This window comes from Ranitomeya variabilis, chromosome 1, assembly GCF_051348905.1.
Source record: "Ranitomeya variabilis isolate aRanVar5 chromosome 1, aRanVar5.hap1, whole genome shotgun sequence".
Classification (NCBI taxonomy): Eukaryota; Metazoa; Chordata; class Amphibia; order Anura; family Dendrobatidae; genus Ranitomeya; species Ranitomeya variabilis.
Window position 1 is genome coordinate 908,595,391 of NC_135232.1, and position 19,414 is coordinate 908,614,804.

General features: G+C 41.8%; 1 protein-coding gene across 1 annotated transcript in view; it reads right to left on the bottom strand.

Moving 5' to 3' along the window:
• The window catches only part of CYP2U1 (cytochrome P450 family 2 subfamily U member 1), a 43,220-nt gene that overhangs the window by 14,598 nt on the left and 9,208 nt on the right, over positions 1-19,414 (bottom strand). Inside the window, exons 2-4 of the mRNA XM_077279010.1 lie at positions 8,384-9,019; positions 3,904-4,065; positions 1,025-1,192 (exon numbers count right to left, since the gene is read on the bottom strand). Of these exons, the coding sequence (XP_077135125.1) occupies positions 1,025-1,192; positions 3,904-4,065; positions 8,384-9,019 (966 nt within the window). The remainder of the gene's footprint in view (positions 1-1,024; positions 1,193-3,903; positions 4,066-8,383; positions 9,020-19,414) is intronic.

Sequence of the window (19,414 nt, forward strand, 5' to 3'; positions counted from 1 at the left end):
TATACCCACGGAGACCTTGCCTCTATACCCCCTGACGAAGCTACACGCGAAACGCGCATTGGTGTGCTGGGCAGTGTGGTTCTACTAACAACAATGGCACATGGTCTGTATTATTAAGCTATGACTGGGTAAATATTCTGCTGCTCCACAGGGGTTACTGCCAGTGTAGATTACCAACACCCACTCGATGTATTGTTTATAACAAATTGTAAATTAGAATGTGTACGTGCCAGTTACACTTTGTTTCAACCACGCTGCCCCAACTGTTGTTAAGGTTTTTTTTAGGGCCTCGTTTGTACTGTCCCTTCTTTCTGCTGTGTGATTTTTTTGTAATAAAGATTATTGTTTGATTAATTATGATATCCCTCCAATTTATACTTGATATACCTTCAGTGGCAGTATTGGTCTGAATTTGTAGCAATAGGGGTTTGAGAGGAACCCAGTGAGCTACGCTTTTCTTGTAACTTCAGTGTTTCAGATATTGTGTAACTCGCTGTGATAAGCATTTTTCATTTCCATGCATTACATACGGCCTGACACTTCTGCACAGGTATATGTGCACTTAGGCCACGTTCACACGTTCAGTATTTGGTCAGTATTTTACCTCAGTATTTGTAAGCTAAAACCAGGAGTGGGTGACAATACAGAAGGGGTGACGTGTCTCTATTACACGTTTCCTCTGATTGTTCCACTTTTAGTTTTGGCTTACAGATACGGATGTAAAATACTGACCAAATACTGAACGTGTGCATGTGGCCTTACCCTACACAGCATACGCCATAGGCCCGCATTCTCCAGACGGAGACAAATGTGTGTTCTTTCTGCCTCCATTTGCCCGGTATGCATAGTCATACATTTGCTTAACGGTGTAGGAAAGTGCCGCAAACTGGGCTTTCCTATTCCGAGGGCCACTGCAAGGAAGTGGTAAACTTTACAGTGCCCCTGCATCTATCCTGAGCGCACAGACGTAGTGTGGACTGAGCTTTACTGATACAGGTCACTTAGAATAATAAAGTGTTTTTACCAATTCCAAATGGAATAAAGGCTTCTTTCTTCAGGATCTGTCCATGTTCATCCAGAAATCTGCTGGGGTTGAAATCATTCGGTTTCTCCCACACCTTTGGATCCCTATGTACTGCCCAGAGATTTGCCAAGACCACACTCCCCTTGGGAATAGTATAACCCTGGAAGACTGGGAAGAAAAATAAAACAGATCACTATTGAACCTGCTCATACAGACCCAGTAAAGTGTCTTCGATCAGGCATCAGTTGGACTCGATAGGGGTTTATATCTTTTTCTATGACCATCTGATAAATCATGAATTAACTAAAACATCTTTAAAAAAAAATTAAATAATTATTTAAAAAAGTTTTAATAACTGGTATCAGGTTAACCTGCTATTTTAAGTCTGGTACTGCCCAAGTCTTCAACTTTTAATGACCGATGATATTAGTGAAGCAGAAGCATTCTTGGACCAGATATCACTAGACAAGGTTTTTTTTTGTTTTTGTTTTTTTTACTACAGGCATAAATGGGGTCTATGTTTTACATCGAATGCTGCTGAAAATAGAAAAATCTGTAGCCCTCCTACTCTGCACTCATTACCTGTATAAAAGACACCTGTCCACACACTCAATCACACTCCAACCTCTCCACCATGGCCAAAACCAAAAATCTATCTAAGGACACCAGGGACAAAATTGTAGACCTACATAAAGGTGGGATAGGCTACAGGCAATAGGCAAGCAGCTTGGTGAGAAGGCAACAACTGTTGGCACAATTATTAGAAAATGGAAGAAAAACAAGATGACTGTCAATCTTCCTCGGTCTGGGGCACCATGCAAAATCTTGCCTCATGGGATAAGGATGATTCTGAGAAACATCAGGAATCAGCCCAGAACTACACGGGAGGACCTGGTTAATGACCTGAAGAGAACTGGGAACACAGTCTCAAACATTACCATTAGTAACACACTACACTGTCATGGATAATAATCCTGCAGGGCACGCAAGGTCCCATTGCTCACGCCAGCATATGTCCAGGCCCGTTTTAAGTTCACCAATAACCATCGGGATGATGCAGATGAGGCATGGGAGAAGGTCATGTTATTAGGAGACTAAAAGAGATCTTTTTTGTAACAACTCCACTCGCCATGTTTGGAGGAAGAAGTATGAGTACAACCCCAAGAACATCATCCCAACAGTTAAGCATTGTGTGCGAAATATCATACTTTTCTGCAAAGGGGACAGGACGACTTAACCATATTAAAGGGAGGATGGATGTGGTCATGTATCGCGAGATTTTGCCCAACAACCTCCTTCCCTCAGCAAAAGCAATGAAGACAGGACGTGGCTGGGTCTTCTAGCATGACAATGATCCGAAACACACAGCTAAAGCCACTAAGGAGTGGCTCCGTAAGAAGCATTTCAAGGACTAAGAGTGGCCTAGCCAGTCTCCAGACCTGAACCCAATAGAAAATCTTTGGAGGGAACTGAAACTCAATGTTGCCCAGCGACAACCCCAAAACTTGAAAGATCTAGAGAAGATCTGTAAGGAGGAATGAGCCAAAATCCATGCTTCAGGGACTATAGGAAACGTCTGACCTGTGTAATTGCAAACAAACATTTCTGTATCAAATATTAAGTTCTGTTTTTCTATTGTATCAAATACTTATTTCATGCAATAAAATCAAAATATATTATGAAAAAATCATAAATTTTTTAGATTCTGTCTTTCACGGTTGCAGTGTACCTACGATAAAAATTACAGACCTCTCCATTCTTTGTAGGTGGGAAAACTTGCAAAATTGGCAGTGTATCAAATACTTATTTTCCCCACTGTATACATACACAATATATCACAAAAGTGAGTACACCCCTTACATTTTTGGAAATTTTTATTATATCTTTTCATTGGACAGCACTGAAGATATGACACTTTCATACACTGTAAAGTAGTCAGTGGACGGCTTGTATAACAGTGTAAATTTGGTGTGCCCTCTAATAACCGAATGTCCTATACACTGGCAACAAAACTGATTACACCCCTAAGGCTACTTTCACACTAGCGTCGGGCTCGGCCCGTCGCGGTGCGTCGGGCCGAGGTTCCCGACGCTAGCGTTGTCTCCGCCGCACAACGGGTGCAGCTGATGCATTTTTCCAGCGCATCCACTGCCCCATTGTGAGGTGCGGGGAAGTGCAGGGAGGTGGGGGCGGAGTTCCGGCCGCGCATGCGCGGTCGGAAAAAGCGGACCATCGGGAGCAAAAAACGTTACATGTAACGTTTTTTGCTCCCGATGGTCCGCCACAACACGGCGCAACCATCGCACGACGGTTGCGACGTGTGTCAATGCGTCGCTAATGTTAGTCAATGCAGAAAAAACGCATCCTGCAAGCACTTTTGCAGGATGCGTTTTTTCGGCAAAACGACGCATTGCGACATATTGCAGTTAACGCTAGTGTGTAAGTAGCCTAAGTGAAAATGGCCAAATTATGCCAATTAGGCATTTTTCCTCCCCGATGTCATGTGACTCATTAGTGTTACAAGGTCTAAGGTGTGAATGGAGAGCAGGTGATGTGAGGAGAGCAGAAGCTTCTCACCATGAAAAGAAAAAAAAAAAACGGCAGAGTTTGCCCAGCGTTTAATGCAGAAACATGGCCTAAAGGTGAACTTACAGACATTGTGGCACAAAGTTCTAGAATTGTCCCATTCATCTGAAACGACCCAGTTCAGATAAATAAATTTCCAGTAGAAGTTCCTGCAATAAAACATGCGGTGCAGCAATTTACCATTACTATTTGTGAAATGAAGCTACCTGGACAGCAGGACAGTCATAATATGGCAGCCAGGTAATCCCAGTCATATAAGGCTTACTACCTTCCTTCTGGATGCTGGTGCTTACCTGTACTTTCAGAAGCCATGTGTGGTACTGAGAGCGGCACAACCACCGTCATCCTCTGCACCTCCATAATAGTGGCCTCTGTAAACGGCATCTGAATCTTGTCAGTCAGGGAAGGAGGCCGGTCACGTCCTATCACTGAGTCAATTTCAGCTTGGACTTTCTCTATTAAATAGGAAGAGACAATTAGAGGAAAAAAAAGGAAGAAAAATATTGTGTTTTCTTACAATAGACTACAGATTAAGCATGACGAGGGCGCCAAAAGTAGCTGTGTGTTCCACATCTCCTGCATGCCAGCTATGTGGCCTGAAGCGTCATAGCCCCATCCTCAGATGCCTGCATTTCTGATATCCTTGAAGCTTACGTTAAGTTCCCACAATGAGTTTTTGCTGAGTGCTTGTGCTGGGCAAAAAATGCAACGTCTAAGGCCACGTTCATATGTTGAGGTTTTTACCTCAGCATTTGTAAGCCAAACCCAGGAGTGGGTGATAAATACAGAAGTGGTGACATGTTTCTATTATACGTTTCCTCTGACTGTCCCACTCTTGATTTTGGCTTACAAATAAAGAGGGGAAAAACACCAAAAACTCAACATGTGCACGTGGCCTTACAGTTCCAGCAAAGTGGATGGGATATATAGAAATCTAATTCCCCGTGTTTTTATAGTCAGTGTAAAATGACCTGTGGTGTGTGATTCAAATTTGTGATGCAATTTCCTCTTGTGGGTACGCTTTCCCCCATAGACTTGTATGAGATGCTTGAAATCTGCAGGTAAAAATGCACGTGTTTTTAGTGTGTTTCTGCTGTGGAAATGCACTTAAAGTGCATGTAATCCGCACATGACTGTATCAATAATGTTTTGTCAAAGCGAAATCCCGGTAAGTATCAAAAAACAATGCAGGTTTTTTAAAACATAACACACCAAAAACAGGCAAAAACGCCATAAAAATGCACAGAAAAAAATAAGTGGCATAATTAAAGTAAGGTCACATACACACGTTGAGTATTTGGTGAGTTTTTTACCTCCCTATTTATAAACCAAAACAGAAGTAAGTAAAATTATATTTTTCATCTGATATTGTTGTCCCGGTTTTGGCTTAAAAAAAAAATCACCAAATAATTAACGTCTGCATGTGGCCTAAGGGTATGTGCACACCATCAAGAAACGCTGCGGGTTGGACGCTGTGTACATCCGCAGCGTCCAACCTGCAGCCGCCAGCTGTGACAGCATAGTGCATGGGATCTCAAGAAATCCCATGTTCACTATGCATCCACATACGCTCGCGGCTCACCCGTGGACATGGACATGCAGCGCGTCTCTCCAGACCGCAGCATGTCTATTTATCTTGCGGAGACATTTCACCCATACAATGTATTCAACACGGTGAATCAGCACGGTTCAGTGAACACATGCAGATTCACCTGCGTTCAATAGGCAGCAGTGCTTTGGAGGCAGCGGACACTCACTGCGACCAAAGCGCTGCCAATTACTGATCGTGTGCACATACCCTCATACTGTAGGTGCAGAAATTCTGAACAGCAAAAATCACCAAATACTCATCATGGGAACGTAGCCTAAAAGGAGTTTTCAGGTTTATGTTATCTGAGGAGTACGTTTTCTCCGTATGAAGAGTGACATTGCAGGGCTGGCACGCCATTATGAGGAGACTTAAACGCCTTGCAGGCTCCTCTGGGAAATTAAATATGGAAATCCTCTCTGAAAAGACAATTTGCATATATAATTTCCCAGAGGAGCCTGCAAGGCTTTAAGTCTACTCATACTGGCGTGCCAGCCCTTCAATGTCACTCTCCATAAGGAGAAATCTTACCCCCTAGCCAGTCCTAGTCTCTCACCTAGCCAAATCAGTCTCATACTTTGCACTGACAAGGGGCAAAACCCAGAAACACTGTGTCTGCAAATTGGGATTCTGGTTTGGCTTTTATCCTAAGTCATATTGCAAGGCTCGTTAAAAGGATTGATAATGCAGGATCACTACTTCCAATAGGTGGCGGTATAGAGTTCACGTTTGCTTCCTCTCTGAAGAGATCATTTGCAGGTTTATGTTAAGAATCACTTAATCACTGTATAAATGAAATACCATATACTTGTAATATACTTTCTATGCTGTATAAGAAGATTGCTTTCATTTTATTCACTAGCTTAACCCTTTAAAAGGACCATACTTTTTTTTTTTTTTCATTTTATCTTTCAAGAGAAATATATTTTTTATATTTCTGTCTACACAGCCATATGAGGGCTTGTTTTTTGTATAATGATATAATGCACTGAAGAAAATAGAAAATAAATTCCAAAAGGTTGTGAAAAATTACGCAATGATGCTATAGTTTTTTGGGTTTTGTTTTTATAGTGTTTATTCTGCAGGAAAAATGGCCTGGTGATATGATTCCCTGGGTCTGTATGATTACAGCAATACCAAACAAAAGGGGTTGTTATTATTATTAGCAAATACCTCCAATTAGAAATGTAGTATGGTTCTGATAAGCTATGTCACTTACCCCATGTGCAGGGCATTGCAGCAGCGTAGGTATCCATGGTTACGATCACACGTATAGTGACAGTTAGTTAGCTGTTAGTGGCTGTAACCATGGATACCTATGCTACTGCAATGCCATGGACATGGGGTACGAAACATAGCTTATCTGAAGAACTACATTTTTAGTTGGAGGCACTTTTATTATTATTATTACACCTACTACATATTGAGATATATATATATATATTAGTTACAAAAAATTCCGAAACCATGCTAAAAAAAATAATAATAATTGTTTGTCATTTTCTGATACCTGTAACTTTTTACTGTTCCTTCCATGAAGCTGGTTGAGGTCTCTGGTTTTTTTCCTGAGCTGATAATGTTTTTATTTATACCATTTTGGGGTACAAGACGTTTTCAGGGGTTTTATTGTATATTTTTTGGCAAGTGTGGCTACGGTTTTCTTTTTGGGATACAATGTATGGTTTAAATTATTTTATTTTTTAATACATTGGACTCTTTTGGACATGACTATACAAAATATTACATTTATTTTTTTATTTCTTTATTTTTGAAGGAGGAAAGGGGATGTCATTTGAACGTTTTAATCATTTGTAATTTAATAAAACTTTTTTCTTATTGATTACTTTATTTTTTAGATACTTGAACGGCAGCTGCTCATCTTCCCAGAAAACAAAAGCTAAGTCGTGCAAAATTCAAAATTCCCGAAAACCCCCTTTGGACAAACTTCTAATACATATTAAATGGCCGTTCCTCATGAATTTACATGTGCAGCCAGCATTAGCATAATGTGTATGGGCATCATGTGTATGTGTCCAGTCTAGGCAATGCTCCAGGAGCTAAAATCATCGGTAGTCACACATCTTGCATTACCTCTGCACCTCCAGCTCAGCCGAGAGCAGGACTAGTTCTGTGCAGGGCTTCCACCCTCTGAGTGTAAAGACGTTTATTGGAAAGTCTATTAGAAAGTTGTAAAACTTTCCATTTCTGTAAATCCAAGTCACCCATTTGGAGCCCTGTCTAGTAAACACTAAAGCTAAAATACTTTGCTCTCCATAAAGAAAAATGTGATTCTCCGTTCCCGTTATCAGTTATCGGACCTGCTCCTAAGGTCACTGGTGAGGTAGTGACAGAGTTGTGCACTTTGTGCCTATGTAAACTGTCATTGGGTATTATCAGCTGGCACTGCCTGACTCCAGCAACAGACTTTAATGAACTCCTGGTATACATAATGATTTACTATTCAGCGGGATTTATTGATTCCACTATCTATTTAGCTGTAAATAGGCCAACCCATGACTCTGAAAGGAATTCAGAAAAGTATAAGAAAGGCTGGCTATAAGGGTGAAGGGCAGGCCTCCTATTAGGTCAATGAGTTGGGTGGGATGAGTCAAATGCTTCTTGAGTGGGTGGGCAACGGTGCATATTCCAGCTTCTCATTCATTTTAGCTAAGAGTCTTTTGTCCTATCTCTTTTATACTTTAATGTGTATACGATGACAAAAAGATTACTGAAACTAGTCTGTCACTAGGTTTATGTTGCCCCATTTGAGATTAGTATAAGGAATAGATATATACTGATTCCAGCGACATGTCACTTGCAGGTCGTTTGGCTGTAGTTTTGACATAACACCATTTTTGAAGCTCCGCTAGTCCTCTCAATGATGAGCTGGGTTATCTTCAGGTATCCCCAATCCGACGTTGATTGCACTGAAAGTGGCCAATCGGTGATGTGGGCGGGGTTAGACTGAGCTTATGAATACAAAATAGCGGGTGCCCATCTGAGGACTAGCAGAGCTGCAGCGGAAGAACATATGTTTTATCAAAACTACAGAAAGATCCCAATAAGTGATAAGGTGCTGAAATCCATACTGTTTGTTGTTCTCAGATAAGAAAGCATAAACTGATTGAATTTTACAATGTATCAATCTGTGATGAAGTTTAATGCCTAGTAGCTGCATACTTTACCTTGGACATTAGGATGAAGGCACATATACAAGAGAGACCAAAGAAGTGTGTTTGTAGTGGTGTCTGTTCCGGCAATGAAGAGATCACCAATAATATAGAACAAGTACTCTGTGTCAAAGCTGCTCTCCAGTTGCGATCGCTGTTCCTCATTTATATGAAGGAGGTACATGTCAATAAAGTCCCTGGGATTCTCGGGGTCCAGGGAAAGCTTATGCTCCTCTATGATCCTTTTTAGAAAGGCTGTGATGTCTATAACAATTTGCCTTAGCTCTCTGAATGGTCCAAATGGAAGATAGTACATCCAAGAGCAAACGTTGCTGAGGATGGCTTCACTGTTGACACTGATCTCTAGTCCGCGGGACATCAGAGCCAGCATGGTCTTGAACTCCTTATCCTCATAGTCAAAGCGTTTGCCAAAACTTATGGAACAGATGACATTGGAAACTGCATTATTGATGATCTGAAAGGGGCTAAAGCCTTTATTACCAAACTTTGACATTTCTGTCTTCACGTATTTGAACTCTTCAATAATTATGGGTTCCAGGCTCAGCTTCCCAAGGCCAAAGTGCCGTAAAGTAGAATGGGAAAATCTTCTCTGCTGTCTCCATATAGGACCATATTTTGCAAAAACAATTCCTGAAAAACAGAATAATCTGTTGATTTCTTACAAAAGTAAGTTAATTTACTACTATGTTACAGCAACATTTCAGTTTATTTTTGCCTTATACATTTCTTTTATAAAAGAGGTATGACAGATATTTAGGTAAACCATGGATTGAAACTCAAGTATCTGTTATTCAAGAATTTTACCGGAGACACCCATTTATACATAATTGGTATCGCCATGTCTGGAACAACCAATGCTATACAACTAATCACATCATCTAACCTGCCCAGTGAATTCCGGAGAGAAAAAGAAAAACAACCAAATGTTAAAAATGTTGTATCACTAAAAATTTCAAAGCCAAATTATTTTATGTAAAAAGTTGTGTCCCATGTTACATCCTTGACCGAATAAATCATTTTTGGACACATCAGTGATGAGTGCTTGCTTTCTTCTTTATAAACTTCTGTGATACACTAGTTAAAATACTTACTACGCCCCTTAAAGAATTCCTTGATGTGTGTAGTTTCCAAATTAGGTCACTTTAGGAAGGTTTCTGCGAATATGGCATGGCTTCTGTAACCTATTGCAGTCAAATATGCACTGCCAAAAATCAAATGGCGTACCTTCTCCCTTGAGCCCTGCCACGTCATGAAACAACATCTTCCAAACACTAATAGGATACGGCCACATTCAGGAGAAATTGCGTAACAAATTGTGAGTCCTACTTTCTCCTATTACCCCTTGTGAAAACAAAAAAAATTGAGGCTAAAGTTACATTTTAGTTAGAAAAATGTAATTTTTTATGGAAGTATTAGGTTATAAAATACTGTGAAGCACCAGTGGGTTCAGAATGCTCAGCACATCCCAGATGAGGAGTGTTATTTCTAAAACAGTGTCACCCTGTTGGGGTTTCTGCCGCTTTGGCACTGCAAAGGTTCTGCAAATGTGCCATGGTATATGCAATCTGTTCCAAATGTACGAGCCAAGTGTCAAATAGCAATCCTTCCCTTACTAACCCTGCCATGTGCCCACAAAATAGATCCTGACAACATACTGGATACTGCCAAGCTGTGCAACAAATTGTCGGGTTAATGTTCTACTGTTACCCTTTGTAAAAATTAAAACTTTGGGCTTACAGCAACATATTAGTGATAATGTTTTTTTGTTAACTCCAATGAAAAGTTATCAGATTGTAATACTCTGAGTGGTGCAGTTTTTAAAACAGTATTTCTTTTGGCAGGTTCCCAAATATATGTCCCTCAGTCATGTGAAAAGTAAATAGGTCCCTTTAAAAAAAAAAATTTGAAAAATTGCTGCTAAATTTTAAACCATTTTAAAATACTAATAAGAGGAAAATACTCGCAAAACCCGAGCAATGAGTACACTTGCTCATCACTAGCCCCCATGCTTTAGTTATTTAAATAAATAATTTAAAAAAAATGACGTGGAATCCCCCATTTTTGACAACCAACCTTGCTAAAGCAGACAGCTGGGGGCTAGTACTCTTAGGCTAGTAAGGGGCCATGGATATTAACCCTCCCCCAGCTTAAAAACAGCAGCCCACAGCACCCCAGAAAAGGCACATCTACAGTGCCTTGCGAAAGTATTCGCCCCCCTGGAACTTTTCAACCTTTTCCCACATATCATGCTTCAAACAAAGATACCAAATGTAAATTTTTGGTGAATAATCAACAACAAGTGGAACACAATTGTGAAGTTGAATGAAATTTATTGGTTATTTTAAATTTTTATGGAAATTCAAAAACTGAAAATTGGGGCGTGCAATATTATTCGGCCCCTTTACTTTCAGTGCAGCAAACTCACTCCAGAAGTTCATTGTGGATCTCTGAATGATCCAATGTTGTCCTAAATGCCTAATGATGATAAATATAATCCACCTGTGTGCATTCTTGAAGAAAACCTGTTGGAGTCTGCAACAGACCTGAGACTGGGACGGAGATTTGTCTTCCAACAAGACAATGATCCCAAACATGAAAAGCAAAATGTACAATGGAATGATTCACAAATAAACGTATCCAGGTGTTAGAATGGCCAAGTCAAAGTCCAGACCTGAATCCAATCGAGAATCTGTGGAAAGAGCTGAAAACTGTTGTTCACAAACGATCTCCATCAAACCTCACTGAGCTTGAGCTGTTTGCCAAGGAAGAATGGGCCAGAATTTCAGTCTCTCGATGTACAAAACTGATAGAGACATACCCCAAGCGAATTGCAACTGTAATTGCAGCAAAATGTGGCACAACAAAGTATTAAGTTAAAGGGGCCGAATAATATTGCACGCCCCACTTTTCAGTTTTTGAATTTCCACAAAAATTTAAAATAACATATGGTATCTTGATGTTTGAAGCATGATATGTGGGAAAAGGTTTAAAAGTTCCAGGGGGCCGAATACTTTCGCAAGGCACTGTATTAGATGCGCCAATTCATGCACTTTGTCCGGCTCTTCCCTATTGCCTTGTAGCGGTGGCAAGTTGGGTAATATTTGTGAGATTGATGTCACCTTTTCATTGTCTGGTGACATCAAGCCTACAGGTTAGTAATGGAGAGGCGTCTATAAGACACCTATCCATTACTAATCCTATAGTTGTATGGTGAATAAGGACACAAAAGTATAAAGTCCTTTATTTGAAATAAAAACAAACACACTTTTCCATTTTTATTTAAAAATAACAAACACAGTTATACTCACCTAATGCCCATTCCATTGACGACAACATCTCCTGTAATAAAACCAAAATAAAAAAATAAAAAAAAACCTTGACATTCTGTCCCATGCCGTAATCCATGTCTGAGGGTAAATAATTTTCAACCAGGACGGTGCCAAGCTACGACCGTCCAGGCTGAGAACCACTGGTGAATGTGCTGCTGCGAGCACAGCATCAGTGAGCAGCGGTGACTTCAAAGACGTTACCCCTGGTTACTGAGGCTGCGCTCCCAGCCGGGATGAACTGCGGTGACCTCAGCACTGTGAGAAAAAGTCACTGAGTTCACTGCAGTTCAGCTCAGAGAGTTAATCGCAGTCTCATCGGCTGCTGCCTGCTCTCACAGTTGAATATAACTCTCAACATACTCTCCTACTCACGCTGATTGCCGGCAGAGCAGGGGAGAATGATGAGAGTGGTCTTCAGCACCCGGCACCTGGGAACAGCGCTAACTGTGCTGCTTTCCAGGCGCCGGTACGTGTGGTGCTGATGTAATGTGGTTTATACCGGTACAAACTCACACATATACATAAATAAATTGACAACTGAGTGTTATAAGTTAGAGAAGTATCTCAGGAACACATCTCATTGCCAATTTATTCAAACATTTCCAGGAGGAATAACAGATGAATGACACAAAGTACAGTTATAAATAAATATGCTATAAATTTGTTATTTCATAGAGAATACAAGTACTGAATGACACAGGCACATCAGCAAGAGAGTGGATGGGTCTTCTGTAAATTCTACTGCTGTTGTTCATTTCCTATTTTTAGTCACTAAGCCTTTGATACATGCGTTCGTGCTTTGGAAAAGGAAGTTCAGTTCTGAAGGGCAAACTGCATGAAAAACAAGAATGAGATTGTATCCAGTATCGGGGTCATCTAATCTACTTGATAACAAAACTCTTCCATTGCAGCAATTCTATTGGACGGTATTCCAGCGACCTGGACTTTGCCTGAAAATGGCTGAGAAAAACAACTGTAAAAGATACAGGAGGATATGACAGGAAAAAGAAGAATTGCAACTCCCAACAAAGCAGAGTCACAAGTTTAGCAACATAGCTAGGGATGAGCGGACCCGTGGATGTTTGGGTTCATCAGGTTCCTTTTGAACTGTAGTCCAAAGACCCCGAGCCCCATAGAAGCCAATAGGTACCCAAACTTTTGTGCTGTAAAATGGTCGTAGTAAAGGCTATGGGGGCTGAAAGAGGAAGAAAAGTGGGAGTAAGAGCAAGACAATTGCCCTGCAAACAAACGTGGATATGAAAATAACTTGAATAAAAATAATAATACTCTTGAATCAAGTGGCGGAGGTCCAACTGACAGAGAAGGTGGACGTCCCGGTCTAGGTGGAAGAGGAGGAGGTAGCCAACACTGTTTTGGTGTTTGTTTTGATTTTTAAAGGAAATTATTTAAAATAACAGAATAAAAAAAATAAATAAATAATCTTGAACCAAGAGGTGGATGTCCAAGTGGAGGAGGTGGTTGAGGAGCAGGTGGAAGAGGAGGTGGCCTTCACTCCATGTGGTGTTTTTCGACCTCATCATCCCCCACCCACTCCTCACCCCTGCCCACCTTGCCAGTCTGCACACTGCAGAAAGACACAGCAGTTGGCACCTCTGTTTCGTCATCGGCATCAGAGATGTGTTGCGATGGTCCATTGACCATGTACACTAGCACTCCCATGTCATTATCCTCAAATTTAAAAAGTGGTTTGGCATCAGTGCACTCAATATCTTCCACTTGTGGGGCAGGACCAGGTGAATGGCCCATGGACCCCAGCCAGACGAGTCTTCAAAAAGCAGAAGTGATTGCTGCATGACATGGGGCTCAGACAGCTTGGCTGATTTGCAAGGGGTGAGGTGCAGGACAGGTGCCCATGGGCAGCAAGTGCCAACTCTGCACTTTCAGCAGTAGACTGGGTGGAAGACAATGCGAAGGAACTGAAGGAACTTTCAGCCATCCAATCTAAAACTGCTTCAATGTGTTCTGGCCTCATCATTTGTCCAAAGGTCCTCGCCTACGAAATTATGCGGAACGTCCTGTTGCCTGTGTGCACCAGAGAAATCTGTTTAATTTGGGTGTGAAGCAGGCACAGATCTACCACATCCTTTCCCAGCAGCAGCTACACCACCATCATGTCCCTTATTTGATGCTCTATTCAAGTTTTGTACTCCAAAAAAGTGCACAGTATAGAAGAAAAAGTGCTCAGCAGATTCTTACACTTTTAGGGTACTGTGCACTAGGCTGTATTACAGGAACCCTGCACCAGCCTATACAGCTCTGGCAAAAATTAAGAGACCACTTCAAAATGTTCAGTTTGTCTGATTTTTCTCTTTACAGGCATATTTTTGCGTAAAATGTACATTGTTGTTTTATTCTATAAACTACTGACAACATGTCTCCGAAATTTAAAGCTAAAAAGTTTGTATTTATTTGCAGCAAATGAGAAATCGACAAAATAATAAGAAAGAAACAGTACTTTCAGACCTCAAATAATGCAAAAAAAACAAGTTCTTATTCATATAGAAACAACAACACTGATGTTTTAACTCAGGAAGAGCTCAGAAATCAATATTTGGTGGAATAACCATGATTTTTAATCACAGCTTTCATGTGTCTTGGCATGCATCTTCATCACCTAATCAGAAGCACATTAAGTAGAATGAGGTGTACTTGGGTTGGAATTCAACTGACACTGGAATGGAATGGCTATCAGACATGTAGAGATGGTGATTTTTAGAAAACTGTGCAGTGGTCTCTAAATTTTTGCCAGAGCTGTATTAGGTCACTGTGCACCAGGCTGCATTAGGTCACTGTGCACCAGGCTGCATTAGGTCACTGTGCACCAGGCTGCATTAGGTCACTGTGCACCAGGCTGCATTAGGTCACTGTGCACCAGGCTGCATTAGGTCACTGTGCACCAGGCTGCATTAGGTCACTGTGCACCAGGCTGCATTAGGTCACTGTGCACCAGGCTGCATTAGGTCACTGTGCACCAGGCTGCATTAGGTCACTGTGCACCAGGCTGCATTAGGTCACTGTGCACCAGGCTGCATTAGGTCACTGTGCACCAGGCTGCATTAGGTCACTGTGCACTAGGCCAGGCAAAACTGACAGCTGCAGGCTGCAATCCTCAGCTGTCAGCAAGGCTAGTTCTCAAGAATAGAGAGCTCCCCATGCTGTTTTTTTCAATTATTTAAATAAATAATAATTTAAAAAAAAACGGTGTTAGGTCCTGTCCATTTTTGACAACCAGCCTTGCTAAAGCAGACAGCTGGGGGCTGGAATTCTCAGGCTGGTAAGGGGCCATGGATATTGACCCCCCAGACTAAAAATAGCAGCCCACAGCCGCCCAGAAAAGGCATATCTATTAGACGAGTCAATTCTGACGCTTTGCCCATTGCCCGGCTCTTCCCACTTGCCCTGTGGCGGTGTTAAGTCGGTAATATTCGTGGGGTTGATGTCGCCTTTGTACTGTCTGATGACACCAAGCCTACGGACTAGTAATGGAGAGGTATCTATAAGACATCTCTCTATTACAGTACAGCAAGTATAAAGCCCTTTCTTTGAAATAAAAGCAAAACACACCTTTTCCACTTTTATTTAAAAATAACAAACACAGTTATACTCACCTAATGCCCATCCCATTGAAGCCAAAGTCTTGTGTAATAAAACAAAAATAAAGAACAACCATATCAGACATTCTGTCCCACACTGTAATCCATGCCTGGAGATAAATAGTTTTCAACCTGGATGGTGCCAAGATGTGACCATCCAGGCTGAGAACCACTGAGTAAAAATAAGCAGCTGTGAGCGCAGCATCAGTGAGCAGCGGTGACCTCATGGAGGTTACCGTGGATCACTGAGGCTGCTTTCCCAGTTGCGCTGAACTGCGGTCACCTCAGCACCATGAAAAAAGTCAAAGAGTTCACCATAAATCACCATTCTCACTGGGGGACCCCTCTATTCTTGATAACAAGCCTTGCAAATGCATCTCCAGCTGTTTTACTATTACGGTAATTAAACATCCAGGCTATGTGCAGACGGTCAGTAAAGCTGCGGTTTGGACGCTGAGTATTTCTACAGCATCCAGATATTACAGCATAGTGGATGGGATTTCAAGAAATCCCATGACCACTATGTGTCCACAGATGCCAGCGGATCACCCACAGAGACGGACATGTGGAGCATCTCTCCAGACCGCAGCAAGTTAATTTCTCTTGCAGAGACCCTAGTCTCCGCTATAGGAATTTCACCAATATAATGTATTGGACACAGTAAATCTGCACAGTTCTGAGAACACATGCGGATTCACCTGCATTCAGTAGGAGGCAGCACTTTGGACGTAGTGATCAAATGTTGCATCCAAAGGGCTGCTAGTTTCAGATCATGTGCACATATCCCTACTGGACCATTTCTCTATTACACTGCCTTGCCTACTGACCACTCGAAGGAAATGCTGCAGACTGTAATTTCACTGCACTCTCAAGGATCCTGAATTCTGTAAATGTATCTTAACAAAATAGATACTGAAGAATATTCATTAGCGACCCACCCTTGTGTTGATTTTAAGAATACAGGACTTAGGCTTCTTTCACACTTCCGTCGTTTCGCCAACGTCGCAATGCGTCGTTTTGGAGAAAACCCGAATCCTGCAAAGTTGCCCGCAGGATGCGTTTTTTCTCCATAGACTTGCATTAGCGACGCATTGTGATGTATGGCCATACGTTGCATGCGTCGTCCACTGGATGCGTCGGGTTTTGGCGGACCGTCGTCACGGAAAAACGTTCAAGGGAACGTTTTTCCGTACGTTGCATCCAGTGTTTCACACTGCGCATGCCCAGCAGGAAATATCGCTCTCACGATCTTTCCTGCTCGGCAAAGCAGACGGAAATGTGAAAGCAAACACTTCCGTCGGTACGTCGCGCTGACGCTTCGTGACGGCCCCGTACCGACGGAAGTGTGAAAGAAGCCTTAAATGTGTTTTCTAGTTTTAGAATATCCTTCCTTAAGGACAATTTGTTAAAAAAAAATAAAACAAACTGTTCATCACTCAGCCTCTCTAGGTCCAGTGCTGCGTCTCCACCGCTGCTCCCAGTGTCTGTCATTGTCTGCTGGGCGGAAGTCTCATTGATAGTGCTGCAGATGGCACATCCCAGTGAGAGCTGCCGAGCTCACCGATTGGCTCCTGCACTGGTGATGTGATGACAGCACTGCAGACACCCGGAGCAGCGGTGGAGACTGAGCATAGGACCAGGATTGTGCGGATATTATGTAAATTAGTTTTTTTTTCATTCAACATTTATTTTTTGTCTCTTTTTGGTATGTCATATTTTACATAAAGCTGCTTTGGTTTTCATACTTTCTGGAATTTGGTTTTGATAAAACTTTAATGATACATTTCATGTTCCAATTACATGCGATATTTAAACGCTTCCACAGTGGAAACGAACAAAAAAAGGTCATGTGCGATTTTTAACTACGGATTTTCTGCATCTAATGCAACTCTATGGGGAGGATCTGTACCCGCAAGAAAGGTGCTGCAGATTTGAAATATTCACCGCTGGTCAGTTTATGCTGAATAAAAAAAAAAGAAAAAAAGCACAATGGGCATGAGATTTCTAGAAATCCATCCATTTTTATTGGAACTTTAAGGTTACGTTCCCACAAAGAGCTTTTGATGTTGCAATTTTTTTGCACCATTTATTCATCCATTAAATAAAATAGGTTACTTGCATTTTTCAAAAATATGCAGCATAAAAATAAAAAAAAAACTCATCATGGGCACACAGCATTAGTACTGAGGTCGGTCACCTTCCAGACACTATTACCTTGCAGATTAACCCAATATCTGCACGCTAATATCAGTATCTGGCCTGACGAGTTCCCCTTTAGGTTCACACAATAAGATTTTGGTGAGTTTTAATGTTTAAAGGGAACATGTCACCAGCAATAACGCTGTAAGGCCTCGTGCACACATTCAGTATTTGGGGAGTTTTTTACCCCAGTATTTGTAAGCCAAAACCAGGATTGTAACAATCAGAGGAAAAACATAATAGAAACATTTGCACTCCTTATGCATTTATGCACACGTGGAGAAAATCCAGCTGGATATAGATAATAATAATTTTATTTATATAGCGCCAACATATTCCGCAGCGCTTTACAAGTTATAGAGGGGACTTGTACAGACAATAGACATTACAGCATAACAGAAATCACAGTTCAAAATAGATACCAATAGGAGTGAGGGCCCTGCTCGCAAGCTTACAAACTATGAGGAAAAGGGGAGACACGAGAGGTGGATGGTAACAATTGCTTTAGTTATTCGGACCAGCGATGGTGTAAGGCTCGGGTGTTCATGTAAAGCTGCATGAACCAGTTATCAGCCTAAGTATGTAACAGTACAGACACAGAGGGCTATTAACTGTATAAAGTGTATGAGAAACATGATGCGAGGATTAAACCTGATTATGGCTTAAGTTTTTTTTCTTTTTGAATGGGCCACACAGGGATAGTTAGTTTAATGCGTTGAGGCGGTAGGCCAGTCTGATCAAATGCATTTTTAGGGCACGCTTAAAACTGTGGGGATTGGGGATTAATCGTATTAACCTGGGTAGTGCATTCCAAAGAATCCGCGCAGCACGTGTAAAGTCTTGGAGACGGGAGTGGGAGGTTCTGATTATTGAGGATGCTAACCTCAGGTCATTAGCAGAATAGAGAGCACGGGTAGGGTGGTAGGCTGAGACCAGGGAGGAGATGTAGGGAGGTGCTGAGCCATGGAGTGATTTGTGGATGAGGGTAGTAGTTTTGTACTGGATTCTGGAGTGGATGGGTAACCAGTGTAATGACTGGCACAAGGTAGAGGCATCGGTGTAACAGTTGGTGAGGAAAATGATCCTGGCAGCAGCATTCATGACAGATTGGAGTGGGGAGAGTTTGGTAATAGGGAGGCCGATTAGTAGAGAGTTACAGTAGTCCAGACGAGAATGAATAAGTGAAACAGTAAGAGTTTTTGCAGAGTCGAAAGTAAGAAAAGGGCGAATTCTAGAAATGTTTTTGAGATGCAGATAAGAAGAGCGAGCCAGTGATCGGATGTGGGGGGTGAATGAAAGCTCGGAATCAAGTATGACCCCAGGGAAGCGGGCATGTTGCTTTGGAGTAATGGTGGAACCGCACACGGAGATGGCAATGTCAGGCAAAGGTAGGTAAGTAGATGGAAAGAACATGAGGAGTTCAGTTTTTGACAGGTTCAGTTTCAGATAGAGGGAGGACATGATGTTAGAGACAGCGGTAAGACAATCACTGGTGCTTTCTAAAAACGCCGGCCTGATATCAGGAGAAGAGGTGTATAATTGGGTGTCGTCAGCATAGAGATGGTACTGGAAGCCAAATCTACTGATTGTATACTGCCCCTATTGGACAAACAAAGAGAAGAAAGAGAAGAGGAGGCGGCCTAGGACTGATCTTTGAGGAACCCCTACAGTAAAGGGAAGGTGAGAGGAGGAGGAACCAGCAAAAGATACAGTGAAGGAGCGGTCAGAGAGATAGGAGAACCAGGAGAGAACGGTGTCCTTGAGGCTGATGGAGCAGAGCATAGTGTGAAGGAGCTGATGATCCACAGTGTCGAATGCTGCAGAGAGATCCAATAGAATTAGCATGGAGTAGTGACCATTAGATTTAGCTGTTAGTAGGTCAC